We start from the raw sequence: 15831 nt of genomic DNA, 5'->3' as shown, positions 1-15831 counted from the left end.
CCACTCCTGCATGCAGCAAGACCTGGACAACATTTAGGTTTGGGCTTACATTTACACCTCAAAGGTACTAGACAATAACCATCTCCAACAAGGGAAAGTCTAACCACCTCAACTTGACATTCAATGACATTACAATTAACAAATCCCCCACCATCAACATCCTGGGGGTTTCCATTGGCCAAAACCTTAACTGCACCAGCCACATAAACACTGTGGCTACAACAGCGGGTCAGAGGCTGGAAATTCTGCAGAGACTAACTCACCTCCTGACTCCCCAAGGCTTGTTCATCGTCTACAAGGCACAAGTCCAAAGTGTGATGCAATACTCTCCACTTGCCTGAATGAATGCAGCTCCAACAATACTCAAGACACCATCCAGAACAAAGCTTGACAGGCACCCTATCCACCACCTTAAACATTCACTCCCTCCATCAGTAGTGTGTACCATCTATCCTGCAGAAAATTGCCAAGACTTCTTTGACAGCACTTCCTAAATCCCTGACTTAGAAAGAGAAGGACAGCAGATGGGAACACCACCATCCAGGAAAGTTTCCATCCAAGACACACATCATCCTGGCTTGGAACTATATTGCTGTTACTTCACTGTCACTGGATGGAAGTCCCAGAACTAACAGTATTGTGGGTGGACTGCAGCGATTCAAGGCGACTCACCCCACCTTTTCCAGGGCAATTAGGGGTGGACAATAAATGCTGACCTATCCAGGTACACCCACATCCTGTGAATGTTGAAAAAACGTGGCCCTTTCAAGATTAAAGAAATGTTAGAATTCAATTAAATACGGGGAATCTACTGAAGAGGTGGTTCTTTGAAACCTTCCTTAATTAAAAGTCACTCAGACTTTCTAATGCCTGCACTATGCTGTATTCTTTCCATAGTATATTGTCACAGAAAGGAATGAGCTTATTGGAACTGATCATGACTGTACTAATGAAACCAGCCCTCACAAAGATCATTTGACAGGGCAGAAGGTTTAGACCTTCCAGCTCTAGATTTCTTTTTAAGGAGTCTGATTTCTATTTGTTGTGCATTTAGCGCTCCCACTCGTTCCCTTTTCTGCAACTCTTCCCAGTCTGATGTAATATTAAACCCTCCATTCCTTTATCATCACTCAGATCAGAGAAGAAGGATCCCTGTCTTGCGAGTACCTCACAAAACAAATTACTCAAGGGAGATCAGCCTTTGATCTGAAGGCTGGAATGTGCGGTGAGCTCAAACTCAATCTTTTTATGAATAACAGACAAAAGAAAATACTGGTGAGATTATACTGATTTGGAATGTTTTTTTTTAAAAACCTTTAATGGTAACACTCCCTCCTATATTTCAGCTCTGAGAACAAACATCTTTCAGGGCCACTGACCTACTGAACAGCAAACCCCCTTTGCACCTTGCAATGCAGCGAGACCGGGTTTTTAACCACAAGACAGCTGCAGAAATTTTCCCTTTGAAAACCATATTTCCGGTGGTAAGGAAGAAGGACCTGGATTTATCCAGCCCCTTCAACAACCTCAGGACATCCCAATGCGCTTTCCAACCATTGAAGCGTAGTCACTCTTGTGAGGTAGGAAACGGGGCAAATCTGCACAACAGCGAGATCCCACAAACAGCAATGTAATGTTTGTTGTGGGATAAATGTCGGTCAGGACACCAGGGAGAACTCCCCAGCTCTTCTTCAAAATAGCGCTTTGGAATTTTTTATGTCCGCCCGAGAGGGCAGGTGGAGCCTCGGTTCTACGTCTCATCCAAAAGACGGCACCTCCAGCACAATACACCATCAGTACTTCATTGGCGAGTCAGCCTAGATTTTGCAGTCAAGTTTCTGGAGTGAGACTTGTACCCATAACATTTTGACTCAAAGACAAAATTGCAACCAACTGAGATACAGCTCACACCCGATGATTATAATGTTATTATAAAACCACCGGTGTATCTGCACACTTGAGGATAATGGGCAAAGGCACTGCCTAGTATAGAATAAAACCATCCAGATCTGAATGACACCACTCTTTCTGATTGTGCTGATCCTAGCTGCAGTCACAGCAGGGTTATTACTTTTGGTCTCAGCATCCTCTGGCTGGCGTGCATGGACATTCAACAGATTTCCACCACTAATTGCTGTCGGGTGGCCATGGGCGTGTATGGACATCAATGCACACACCAGAGGGCTGGAGGGCTGCCAGCATTCTATGGGACATTGGCCCAGTCCTGTTCCTTTCAGTTCCTCAAGCCTGTTCTGCTATTCAATTAGATCCATATCTGTGTTGTAGAAATGAACAAGCTTATTGGGACTGATTGTGACTGTGCCAATAAAACAAAGATCACAAAGACCACCTGAAAGGGCAGTAGGTTTAGACCTTCCTGCTCTAGATTTCTTTTTGAGGAATTTGATTTCTATTTGTTGAGCATTCAGTTTTCCCATGCAATTCTACCTGCCTTGGTTCTGAAACCCTTCATACTGTCAATTTTCAATTGACCCAACCTCAACAGATTTTTGGAGGGACAGTTTTAGATTTCCACTACCCTTTTGTGTGAAGGGATTCTTCCTAACATTACCCCTGAACAGCCTAGCTTTAATTTCTTGTTCTAGACTCCCCCAATGAGGGGAATTAGTCCCTCTCTATCTACCCTATTAAATCCTTCCCTAACTAAATCACCCCTTAATCTTCTACACTCAACTAGAGACTGTACCCTAGGTGAGGAGTTATCACCCTCAGGAGAGCAGGAGCAAAAAATACCTACGCAACAGAAATATTTAATTAATAGCATTTTCTAAAGACCTCTATTTAACATTTATTCCTGAAGTGTTTCCCAGGATCCCTCTTCTCAACCCATACAAAAAGCGAACTTGTTGTACTAAATGTGGTTATCTGGTATTACACGCTGTACTGACTACACCATCAAATGTTCTTTGAACTAATAAGTGCTTGGTCTGTTCTGTCACTAAATGGTTAGGAATGATTATTCGGCCTCCAGTTACATTGTTAAAACAAGCTGTCATTCTCCTAGCAACAACCTTAGGCTAAAAACATTACATTCATTTCCATTAACTCTTTCCCCGTCAGTTTTTAAAGCGTTCTCGTCCCTTGGTTCTGTGTAACAGCAACTTGCCTCCCTTTGTCTATCACCTTTAACTTTGTAAAAGACTGAGGTAGTTGTAGCACACCTATAGAACTGAATGCCAAGCTTCTTTTAACCGTACACTGGTAACTTATGACCTCTGCAGGTATTTCTTCATGGCCAATAGATTTATATTGAGGATAAAAGGTCACCTATTCACATGTTAAATAATGTCATTGAATACAGTTAAAGTGTTCTACTACCACTTTGACTGTACCATTGAATACAGTAAAACCAATTAGGGGATAAATATTCAGTCGGGCTCCCGTACTGCTGCTCACTATCCAGCGAGCCTGGCTGGAAAGTGCCAAGTGAGACAAGGACAGGTGTAGACTTGTATGGTGAACTCACTGGCCCAAGCTGAAACCTGCAGCGTGGTCAATTAGTCAAGTTGGGGCTGCTAAAACCGTGCAGTTGTCCACCAGCCTCAACGAAAGATGAATGGAGGGACTGAGCCAAATATGGGGGGGGGGATAAAATACATTTTAGACAATTTCTCAAATCAGTAGACCTGATCAGTTTGACAATATGATGCCTGGTGTCAGAACAAGGAAGAGTCTAGTCCATTTTGGCTCATTTTTCTCTAGTTTTTGTTTTCCCCTTGTGGAACTTGTTCAGCTAGTCATATTGTGGAGCAGACAGACATGTTTAAACATAAAATCTAGTAACTGATACTGGTCGAAATGACTGGTTTGGTCAACTTTAGTTCTTTCAATAGCCAAAGACTATGCTGGCCAGGTTGAGCTGGACTCAAAACCCCCAAAGTGTACAACAGTGCCAACATCAGTCTCCATGGTGCCTCCTAGTCCTTTTTCTAACCAAATTACCACACGTTATAGAGGGAGTGAAAAAAACAAAATGCAGATGATAGTTATTAAAGTGTGTGCTAATCACCCCTCCTCTCTGAATACAAGCCAATATCTACTTCCTGCAGTCCCTACAGTGCATTAGAACACAGGTAATCCTCTTGTTAAGGCCAGTTTAAGGTTTTAAGTGCTCCTGGAATGGAACTTCAGGAGCTGTATTTAGCCAAGAGGTTTTCATGACTTGATGAAATGTAAATATGTAGCTTCCAAGAACTGTCAACATGTTCCCTGATGTGCAACCAAGCCATTCAAATCAAACAGTTTCAGGTTTGACTCCTGGAGGTGGGGGTGTGGGGAAAATCTGGCTATCTATAGCTATCTCTTCCAAGTAGACATGATTCATATGCAAAACGCCACGTTGAGTACTGCCAAATTATTCCACCATAGGGGCATCGCAGGTGAATCTGGTTCCTTCCACACTGATATTCACATGTCCTCTTTTCTGGCAGGGTTTGCTGAATGTTGATCAGGAGCAGGGAACCTGCTCAGTTTTGTCTCTCCCAAGGTTTGGCTGGGGCCAAATTTAATGCCCTTACCATCAACATAACTCGGCCCAGACCAAGAATCAAACCTGGCACTTCCCTGCTCTCTAGGGGTTGGCTACTCACAGAATAAGCTAGTTGCACTACTGGGAAGTCTGATAGATGAGCTCTCAAATGTCTGTAATATATACATAAAGGAGCACATTCACTCAAGACAGATTCTGTGGGTTTCAGAGGTCAACATCCAACTTAATCAAAGGTTTATACACAGCAGGCCTCACTGTCACTTAAGTGATATTTATGCCACAGTCCATTACAGATCATCTTTCTTTAACTCAGAATAATCCAGATAGACAAAGCTGTCCAATGTCAATGCTTAACAATGTGCTGGCCATTGTTAAATTACCTAGCTAACCCAGGCGTTGAGATTTTCTTTTGTACTGGAAGTGGGAGGGGATTATCAACAACTGATTACAGCTTCATGGCAAGTGTGGATACCACGAATCTCCTACTTTTACACATTGCCTCTATTTTCTGTTAATCAGTCGTAAATGGTCAATAAATGAAAACTTTGTTGCTGTATTGCAAACAATGCTGAATCCAAAACACCAATACTATTACTATACACTTGAAAATGGAGGGGCTTGTACACCGAATGTAATCAGCTTATATCAGAAGCCATATCCCTGCATCTTTGCTAATTGGCGGGGGCTTGGGTCCATGACTCTGTTCACAATGATTTTAAGAGGCACTTTTTCTGCAACAAAGTGTCCAAAATAATTTCAGTGAACACTTTGGATTACAATACTACCTAATCTGTTTTTTTTAAAATACACTCTATGATGCGTGTTAATACTGGCACACGAGATCTAATAAGCTGGACTCCCATCAGTCCACAGTGAGACTTGCCTTGGTTCATATTTTTCATAGTTGTATCCCTATACCTCTGTCAGTCCTGACTTATGCTCTCTGGATGTGACTTCAATCAAGTTCCTTGCTTATTATTTAACCATGTGCCATAAAGGTACCTATCTTCCATGTTATCACTGTTAGGCATCTTTATGGCCATATTTATATTTTTTGTGATGTTGATTTGTGCATATAGACTCAGGTGTGCAAGTCAGTGACTGATCAAGTGATGGTTAAGCTAATGTTTTATAAAAGAATATTTTAAAATGAAAAATGGCAAGAAAGAACTGATGTAGTGAATATTCTTAGTCCCCAAGGAGAAGGAATTATTTGGCTGGTACTGTATGTGGGATTCTGAAACTGTTTTAAACCAATGTTAATTTGCATACATCTACAGAACAAATCTTGTTCATCGCGACATGAATTGAATTCCTTCCCCAAGCTATCCTCATAGCTCAGGGTGAACAATCTCTCCATAAGCCATACAGAAAAGGAAGGTCTTGAGTTCAATCTTATCAGTTTACGCTAACCTAGCGTACCTGACCAAGGTGTCACATTTGGGCACGGTATCATTGGGGAGAGAAGGGGAAAGTTGATCATAGTTTCTGCTCATGAAGGCTATCCAGCACTCTTCCAGTGCAATTTCTAGTATCCCATCCATTGCAGTTACCAAGGAGCGGAGTATGCACTGTGCATTCTCTGCTGTTTGGTGTAGGATGCCCCACATAATTCCCCTTGCCTTTTTCTGGCTGTATACCCTAGCGTGTCAGGATTACAGTCGTTTATTAAAATTTTAGAATACTTTTAACCACCAAGTTGAGGAGATTCTCTCAGATGTAGGGGGAATCTCAAATATTCGCTATTAGGATTTGTATCTAGTCGTAATATTCGGAGATGTTTATTATAATAAAGAGTGCTTTATTGAATGTACACACAGAATACAGACATGAGCAAGCATGGACCCCTGCAGTGAAGGATGTATCTCACACAATGTTGCCCCCCACCCACACACAGCAGCACTCCCAGAGTACAAAAGTTCCTATGACTAAAGTTCTTACCTAGACATATCATTACATCCACAACCACCAGCCCGAACCTGAGGGACCGCACTTTAACGGACATGAAAATCAATATGTTGATTTTAATCAGCAGTACGGTGATACAATGTACAGTGATTATTCAGTGCAGTCAGTGTGCACTGCTGCAAGTTTTTTGCAGTGCACCCTTGCAGGCAGGTGCATGCACAGTAGGTCATTGTAAGATTTTATTGTGCCTGGACCAGTTGTTCAGTGCCCTAAATAACTACTTATCTGAGCTGCAGGTTCTGCATATGACTAATTTTCCATGCCCAACAATAAAGAAGTCACCTGGTTATATCTTTAAGACTGAATGAATCGCAAACTGTGCGAGCATGCAATTGCTGATCTCACAATAGCTTTTGACAGAACAGTAGCTCACACCCAAAGTATTGGAACGAAGAGCCTGCTCCTGGGCCAAAGCAAGGTGTAACTGGAGCATTGGAAAGTACATTGGCAATATAAGTGTCTCCGTAAACATCGCAGAAGGGAGTTAAACAAAGTACCTCTGTGAACTGGGTAGGTAATAGTCAGGTTGGCCTGTTGAATGTGAATTAACCTGGTGCTTTTATTTTTCCAGGTTACTTTTAAAAATAAAAAAAATCTATCAATTGTAAAGTAAACCAACAAAGATTAATCTGAATGTGCCTTTTACCAAAAGGTACTCAGGTAAAATTCAACATTTCCCAGAGACCGTGGACCCACCACCTCCTCCCAAAACCTGGGTACAAGCGCATGCATGAGGAGTGAGGGCAGTATTTGTAAAAATGTAACATTCTAGTTGCACTGCCTGTTCACATAGTACTGTATTACAATAGAATTAGCGATTACACACAGTGATAATATGTAGGGAAGCAGGCATGGCTTCACATTATGTTCTTTCATAACAATACATCCCAAAGATCACATTCTTAAATCCATTCACAAAGTATTGTCATTAAGAAAGTTCCCTTTTCTCTTCCTATTTATTCTGCATGGTCTTTACAATACTCGGAATCACAACTCTTCATTAAAAAAAACATCAAGAGTCATTTACTATTCCCATGAAACACCCACATTCGGGTTTCCAATGAAAACAATAGCATTCTAATTTAGCTAATCGTTTCTGAACAGTCAACTTTCGACTGCCCCTTGCAGGCAAACGCAGCCATTAAAAATAACTGATGCTATAATTACAAAATATAAATCTCCAGATGTTAACATTGCAGTGAAAGATTTAGTCGCCTGCCAATATTTCTCAGCCCAGTTAAAATATACCACAGCTAAATTATTTATGATCAGTTATTAACTGTAAACTGTAACTTGGAAATCAATCTTGTGAGCCACTGCAGCTTCCAAAACTGCTTTTGAGAACCAAAGAAAGCACCACAGATTTGTGCAATGATCGACCTAGCCCACATTTAGAACTGTTGACCTTATCCTTTAGACAAGGCCTGTTCTGAGGCCATGATTGGACATTAAAACTATTCAAAACCGCTTGAACTCAAGTTTGCACTTTTCTTCCTAGCTCCAGCTGTTTAGGCTCCTTTTGAACTTAAGGGTGGGATTTTCTTCACCCACTCGCCGCCAGGATCATCCAGTCCCGCTGCAAGTCAACGGACTTCCGGCTGGGGGGGGGCCACCTCAACCGCGGCAGGTCCCACCCACCACAGGGCCGGAAAATCCCGGCCAAAGAGTCTGATTCTGCAGAATTCAGCAGCAATTTCCCACATGCAAAACATGCAACTCATTCCTTCAGCTTGCATGCTTCTGCACATTCCAGGTGTCTGAGATGTGGTCACAGAGTTTTGCAGAGTCAGGCCTCAGGTAACTGAGAAAAGACAACCCTCAATCTGGGACCTAGTATTTAAGTGGTTATGTCATCCAGGCAGCAATAATGAATGTTTCTGGAACATGCTTGGAGCATGTGACCACCACACCACTAGCATGTTTCAACTCATCCAGCTCACTTAATCCAAAGCAAGAAATGACAGAACTCGTATTCTTTATGGGTTCCCCTCTCATCATCTTGCTCCCCTCCTATCTGTTACAGGTTATGAATTATGGGTGGTGCTGTGCTGCACTTCCACAGCTTTTGGCCACCCTCTTAGATAACCATTACTTATGCATGACCTGAGGCAATGTGACTAGACTATATCTGGGGAAGAAGTGGGGTGTGGTGGAGGGGGAGGTGGGGGAAGAAAGTATCACTGCCAGGCCTAGTTCTCTCCCCAACCATGAGCCATACTCAATACACTTCCTCCGGCAGCTTGTTGGATAACACCCAGGAACAACAATATTAGACATTATTTCCTTCCTAACACAGGGCATTTGGGTAAATTGTGGTGCCCTATCAGTACCCAGGCTGAGATCAGATAATTCAGCACAGACTGCGGGTTGCACTCGAGACCTTCTTGACTGTGTGATTTACTGTTGTGTCAGAAAGTGCCTCCACCCCAGCTATAGTGCACTCTTTCTTGACTTTTTTTTATCTAAAAGTAGTCTACCCTAATCCCTAATATAATCTTAAGTAATCACTCACTTTTTGAGTTGAAAAAGCAATATACTCCTTGTTCTTTCAAGGTAATTGTGTAATAAGTCACAGAAGCAACCACATGACTTCACTGTTATGACACTGATAGCTAGGGGAGGGCAGGGGCTGGGATCATTTTGCAGCACCTCATCCAAGATCACCACCACATTACACCTGGTCTGCATGGGGCAAGGATTAAGACAAATTCAAATGGGTTGAACTTATTAATGAATTCAAGGTGCATGCATCCAAGCATTCTGAACTTCTCTTGTAAAACAAAAATTACAGCCATCAATTTTAAACTCCATACGAAAAACAGGCACTTAATGATCAGGAATATGTCTCTTGATCTTGATTGGACTTATGTCTGGGCATTCAGGAAGGTGTAGTCAGCTCAGCACAACTACTGCTGGATCCGAGCTCCCAGGCCTCTCAAAGACTGATTGAAACCGTGTCAATATTTACTGCAAAATCTACACAGTATTAATTTTGAACTGTCCGGGGTCCCTTCAGCCACAGGCAACCATGGGTGTCCCTTGGTAGATGCAGCTAGTTAGAAAGGATTGTATTCCTTGCCAGATTTACTGAAGCAAGTTGATAGATGCACAAAATGTCCATGTTGATATAAACCATCTCAGCATTCCATTCGTTTCAAGGGGATCTGAAGTGGTGTAATTTTTGGTGTTCTGTAGTATGATGGCAGCACTAGCCTACAGCTTATTGCAGGCTTCACACTCCCACTGTTTCATTTTGAAATATTGATCCTATTCATCAGCCCTAAGAATATATCTGTCGTATTCCTTCTTAGGCAGACCCTCAGGATCAAGGGTGATTTGCTTCTACTCCAATTCGGGTTCTGAGATCGGCTGATAAGTCCAAAGTGCGATCTGCAGATTCTGCCACATGCAAGGCAACTGGTGCTTGGATTGCTTGGGTAGATGAGTTGTTTGGAGGTTTGTGTGCTCTGTCCAACATCTCGACTTCACCTCCGTGTGCTCCTGACATGTCAGGTGTCTTCCCGTATGAAGCTTCTCCATTTTGGTTGGTCACAAGCCAGGGGCTCCCATGACTTGGTGGGGATGTCCGACTTCTTCAGGAATGCTTTAAGGACATTCCTAAAGCATTCCGTTGTCCTCCTGAGGGTCTCTTGCCACAACCAAGTTCTGGGCAGAGCAGTTATTCTGGAAGTCTGATATCAAGGATACTAATGACATGACCTGTCCAGTGGAGCTGGTTTGGAGTGATTAGCAACTCAATGCTGGGCAATTTGGTCTGGGAGATGACACCGCTGTTAGACTGTCTTTCTGGCCAACCAATTTGGAGGATCTTGCGAAGGCACCGCTGGTGGTATTTCACCAGTGCTTTGAGGTACCTGTGTCCAAGTCTCCTAAGCAGAGGAGCTTGGGGATCACTGCTGCCCAATGAACTATGACCTTAGTCTCAGGTTGAAATCGTGGTCCTCAAAGACTCATTTCCTCAGTTAACCAAAGGCTGACCTGACACATTGAAAGCAGTGATGAATTTCATCATCTGTGTCTGCCTTCATTGCGAGGAGATATGGAAAATGGTCCACATTAATGGTTGATCATAGTCGATGGGGTGAGGTGTTGTGCTGTGGGAGCTGGTTGGAAGAGGACCTTAGTTTCCTGGGTGTTTAGTGAAAGGCCCATTTTCTCATAATTCTTCAGAGAAGGGGGACAATGACCTGGAACTCACACAGGAGCGCCATCTGCATAATGTGAATGATCATTATCAGCCTTGAGAATGTATCAGTGCCAGGACCCAGTCTGGCTAGATCAAATGCCTCGCAAAAGCCTAGTCTGAATGGGGGCACAGACACATTTGGGATTTACTAAATGTGTGGTCAAGGGATTTGAGGCCAGAGCTTATATTTCCTATGTAAACAACCATCATGGGCTATTTTTTAAAATCAAAACTGAGAAGAATACGCTGTGTGTGTGAGGTGGGTTTGAAAGTTCATAGTGGATCTAAACAGTCTGGAATTACAGTTTTATGTCTTTAACCCCTGGTTCGTTCCAGTCTGTCAGAGCACTGTTGTGAGATGGGATCCGGTGACTAGTCAGTGAGAATTATGAGAAATTGCCGCTATTTAAACAGTTGATTCCTCTCCACACCCGGGTTCCAGTTTCTCCAAACGCCGGGAGCTGATCACCGTTTGATGGGAGGCGCCGAAGGCTTCAGTCAATGGGGAAAAGCAGAGCCTGTACCCTCAGCCTGGCTGCACACCTTCGCCACTGTTGGACCTGGGGAGGCTCTCTAACCCGTTGAAGCCTGCAGTTTGGAGGCGATCTTTCACACACTGTAACCAAAGCTGGATCTACTGCTCCGACAGCTCTCTCTCTCTCACCCTGTCTGCCTGATCCAGCCGCAACAAAACGCTGGGTTCCAGAGACCCCTGCATACAAAGAAACCGCTGCTCGGAAACTATTCCGAGTTCGTGCCCACTGAGAGATAAGAGAGACGGGGTGGACCCTCACCAAAGCCGGGGCAAACTTTACACTGAGACACCAGAAACAGAGCACAGGGCTGTTCATCAAACTTCCCAATGCAGAAGGGCAGACACGTGGGGCTAAAATGAAATAAGCTGCAAATCCACCCCCTCATTCTCCTTGGCTAATTCTAGCATGACATGTTCAGGGCTGCTGCATTTCCCGATGAGATATCATCAGCATTTTAAGGATGAAAGTAGATAAAACTTCACTTCAAACAGAAAGCAGACATTGCATCCCATTTCATTCAGCTCTGTCAGAAATGTTTCTTCACTGCTAAGTGCTCAGTTTAAAAATGTTTCACCATCTATTGGAAAATGTGTTTGTCATTTCAGAATAGATTTAATACGATTTTTTAAATTAAAAATAAAATGATTTCAATTATATATATATATATATATTGTCTCTCTGCAATATTTCCTAGCCAGGGTGGAGTGAATACAATCCTTTCGGGGCTCGGCTGCCCTTTCCCCATTGGTCCTGGGCTGTTGTTTGCTTCAAGCTGTTTCTGACACACTCCAGCGCTTTTCCAGCCACTCTCCAATGTTGTGTTTTCCAATCTCCACCACCCACCACCCCAGCCCCCGGGGGGAGGACACGGTCCAAGACCCCCAGCCCGCCTCCCCGGGGCAAGAAGGACCCAGCTCGGAAACCCTGGTGGGGAAAGGAAGGGGAGGGCGACCTGAAAAGCCGGGAGCTGGGAAAGGAGCGCCAGCTCCGAATAAGAGCCAAGTCTGACTACAGGAGATCAGCTGAAAACTCTGTAAACAAACACACAGACACACACAAGAAATCCTGGGTGGATCGCTGCTCTGGATAGGATGCTCCAACATTCAGTAAACCCCTGGTCTAAATGTTATATATTGAGGTTACACTGGAATTAACACACACACAGGGAACAGGCTCAGGTAGACCTGTGTTTATGTTCTTGTTTACAGGTCTGGGAGAGAGAGAGAGACACACATTTAAACTGCCAGTCAGTCCCTGTGTGTGCGGGGTGAGCGTCAAGGGGATATCCAAAATAGAGAAAGAAAAAAGATTTCTTTTTTTTTGCATTTACTGAAAGACAGAGCATGAAGCAAAATACAAAACCCCTGAACAGCCCGGGTCAATGCAGAGGCTCCACAACGCCTCTGTCTCCACTCAAGTCTCAGCCAAAACTTTCCCCCAAATCTGTACAAACTCAAGGAGCCCCAGAGCTCAGGGGAGAACCACCTCGGAGATCAAACACACAACCCAGCACTGCAACTGGAGACAAGCAAGCAGTGCCAACTGGGGTTTGGAAACAGATTGAAACAGGGAAAAGGGGGAAGGGGGGAAGGGGGGTGGGGGGAGTCCTTCATGACAAGGGGGCTCAAAACCGGGTGACAAGTCAATTCTACTCCATTCACACATTCTGGATCCCAACATCCCAGGGACCAGGCTGGATAAACAGTCTCTCAGCAGCACCGCACTCCCTCCTGCCCTCAACACATCTGGACAACTGGCTCTGGAATGAAGCTCCACTTACGCACTGTTTCCTGCCTGGGATCCAGGGCGTTCGCGGCGGCACCGATGTCGCTGATCTTCCTCTGGATGCCACAGAGGCGGCGGTGGACGCTCAGCACTTCGTCCTCGATCTCCTGGAAGAGACCGCTGGCGTGCCTGGCCAGGTCGGCGAGCTGCCGGAGGGTCCGGGCCAGGGTGTAGTTACTGACAGCGGGAAGCTCTTCAAAAGCTCTGCCCCGTTCGGCGGAGCCAGAGCGAGAGAGGAGCAGCGGTTCGCAGATGCGCTTCGAAAAAGGCATTTCTCTCCCAGGCAGCAAGTTCAACTGAAATCAATCACAGCCGCGGCTGCAAACTTTCCCCCCACTCCCCCCCCCCCTCCTCCTCCTCTCCCCCACCCCCAACACCCCCCCAACCACCACCACTCTTCACACCAACGCCAGTAATTTAGTGATAAGAGCCATTCCCCCCACTCCGCGGTGACCCTTCAGTGAGAGCAGCCCAGACTCTCTCCGCCTTTGCGCTCATCAGTTGCCTTTTGGTGCCTTTTTTTTTCCCCCCCCCTGTTAAGAAGAGGTTTTAAATGTTGCGCGGAACACGTGGAGCGGATCGTCAGGATCTGGAGTTGACTGATGCCAGGCTCTGTTTCTTCCCCCTCCCCCTGCTACAACACCATATCCTCGGAGATATTTAAAGGCTGGCATTGAAACATGGAGCCGGCAAGCAGTTTGAAACCGTGAAATCAGCTTTGACCTGTGCACTGGCTCAGTTGGCACCCGGTCTTATCCATTGTGGGAGCTTGCTGTGCCCTAATTGGTTGCCGCCTTTGCAACATTACAACAGCGACTACGCTTCAGAAGTACTTCGTTGGCCGTAAAGAGTGTTAGGACACCATGAAAGGTGCTAAGTAAATGCAAGTCTTTCTTAATTTAATGATAAGTCATGGAATATGTCATCTGCAATGGTTTTCCCCCCTCCTCATATCAGAAGTCAGCTCCGATTATGTTCAACCTTCCATAATCACATTAGGAAGAGGATTGGGCCATTCACCCCCTCTAGTTTGTGTGGCACCATCCAAATAGATAATGGCTCAGCTGTGCCTCAACTCCATTTACCCATTCAGACCAAGGTTCTATACAACAGAAGCATCCTTTTCTTACTTCTTTGAGATAAACCAACATTTCAATAACCTTTTTGAATGCCTTTTATACCTATCTGCTGGCTTCTTAGTGATTTCTGCACTCTTTGCCCCTTTTGTTTTTCACCATTTGGAAAATACATCCTTCTTGGATGACCATGCACCTACACACATTGAACTCCATTTGCCATATTTTTGCCCATTCACTTTGGAACTTCCTGCATCCATCTGCACTATTTACTGTCCCTTCGAACTTAGCATCATATAACTCCTTATTCCTATTAAATGGTGAGAAGTGGAGGCCTCAGAACAGATCCCTGGGGAACAACTCTTATCATATTCCGCCAATCGGAGTACCTGCACTTTATACCCACGTTCAGGCTCTTACATCCCAGTCTCCAGCCAAAGTAAAAGGCCACCTCTAATTTTTACTCATAATCTTTCATTGGGAACCTTGTTGAATGCCTTATGGAAGTCCACATCCATCTTATTCATGACCTTCCATTTTTGTCACATCCATTTCATTTTCCCTATTTTGCCTTTCCGTGATGTACCCACAAATATGGGTTTAGTTTTCACATATACAATACTGATACCCCAGGTCTATCTCTCCACTACCATCATTGCTCCAATAATTGTTCTTATTGTCCAACATTAGCCACTGGACCTCATCAAAAACTGAGTTAAGACTTCATTCCCAAGCCCCATTTAAGTTCAACTTGGTGGAACGACACCTCCCAAACATTATCTCTCTTGCCCTTACCTCGCTACCGCTACTGCTCACTCCACTTCCAAACTCAACCATTGCCTGCTCATTGGTCTTCAGAACTCCACCTGTAAAAATTAGAACTAATTCAGAATTCCACAGCTTGCATGCTGTCCCACTTAAAACTACACTTGCCTAACACATCAATCCTTGCAGATGACCACTGGCTCCCCCATCCATTGAGATCCCCATCCTTGTCAGGTATTTCAATGGCCTCACCTTGTTCCACCTCAGCAGCTTTCTTCAGTCACTTGGTCGTCCAACTTTCACCTACAGTACAACTTCTCTTCTTCCACCCAGGATTAATGACAGTGCCGCCAGTCAGCTTGACCCTACATTGCAGATATTTCCAAGGGTCGTCATCTTGCTGTGGTGGAGAGGCTTGCGTGTCCCAATGAACATGGAAGCGATGCAGTCCGGAGCTCTCGCTCCTGGTAGGGTCTCCCATGGTGGAAAGGTTGAGGGGGAGGTTCCAGACAAAGAACAATCCAAGAAGTCCTCAACGGTACAGCAGGCGGAGGAGGGCTGTGGCCCCAACGGCTGTAAAGTTGGAGGAAGGCTGCAACAGGGAAGTGGCCCCAGTCGTCATGGTCCGCCATGGCACTGAACCCGGCTACCAACTGCCAAGACCATATGGAACTCAGCTGCACACTGAAGTCCCCACACTAAACTACGCCATGTGCAGGTCTCCATCAGGCGAAAAGCCCTGGGCGATGCAGGATTGGTGACATGAGCAGGGCTGTGATACCTGGAGGCCCCCAGCCAAGATTCTGCACACAGGTGGCGGCTGTGCGGTGGTTGTCGGGTACTTGTGTCAGGACAGGGGAGCCTTTCAGCAGCTGCATCTGTGACCGAGCGGAAATCTTCAGGATGCCCTCTGCTCACCCCGAACAAGATGTAGGCTAGAAAATGTGTTCAACAAATAGGCTGTCCCATTTCTCCTGGCTGGAA

The 15831-nt window shown here is 44.8% G+C and overlaps 1 protein-coding gene across 2 annotated transcripts in view; it reads right to left on the bottom strand.

Moving 5' to 3' along the window:
- Nucleotides 1–13335, bottom strand: part of nhsa (Nance-Horan syndrome a (congenital cataracts and dental anomalies)) — a 467161-nt gene extending 453826 nt beyond the window's left edge. For both annotated transcript variants that reach the window (XM_078559372.1, XM_078559373.1), the window contains exon 1: nt 13002–13335. In XM_078559372.1, coding sequence (XP_078415498.1) covers nt 13002–13278 — 277 coding nt within the window. In that variant the 5' untranslated portion in view covers nt 13279–13335. The remainder of the gene's footprint in view (nt 1–13001) is intronic.
- Between the last annotated feature and the right edge of the window lie 2496 nt (nt 13336–15831).

This window comes from Cetorhinus maximus, chromosome 16 (genome assembly GCF_964194155.1).
Source record: "Cetorhinus maximus chromosome 16, sCetMax3.hap1.1, whole genome shotgun sequence".
Lineage (NCBI taxonomy): Eukaryota > Metazoa > Chordata > Chondrichthyes > Lamniformes > Cetorhinidae > Cetorhinus > Cetorhinus maximus.
The sequence above is the reverse complement of the archived record's forward strand: the minus strand, read 5'-3'. Positions and strand labels throughout refer to the sequence as shown.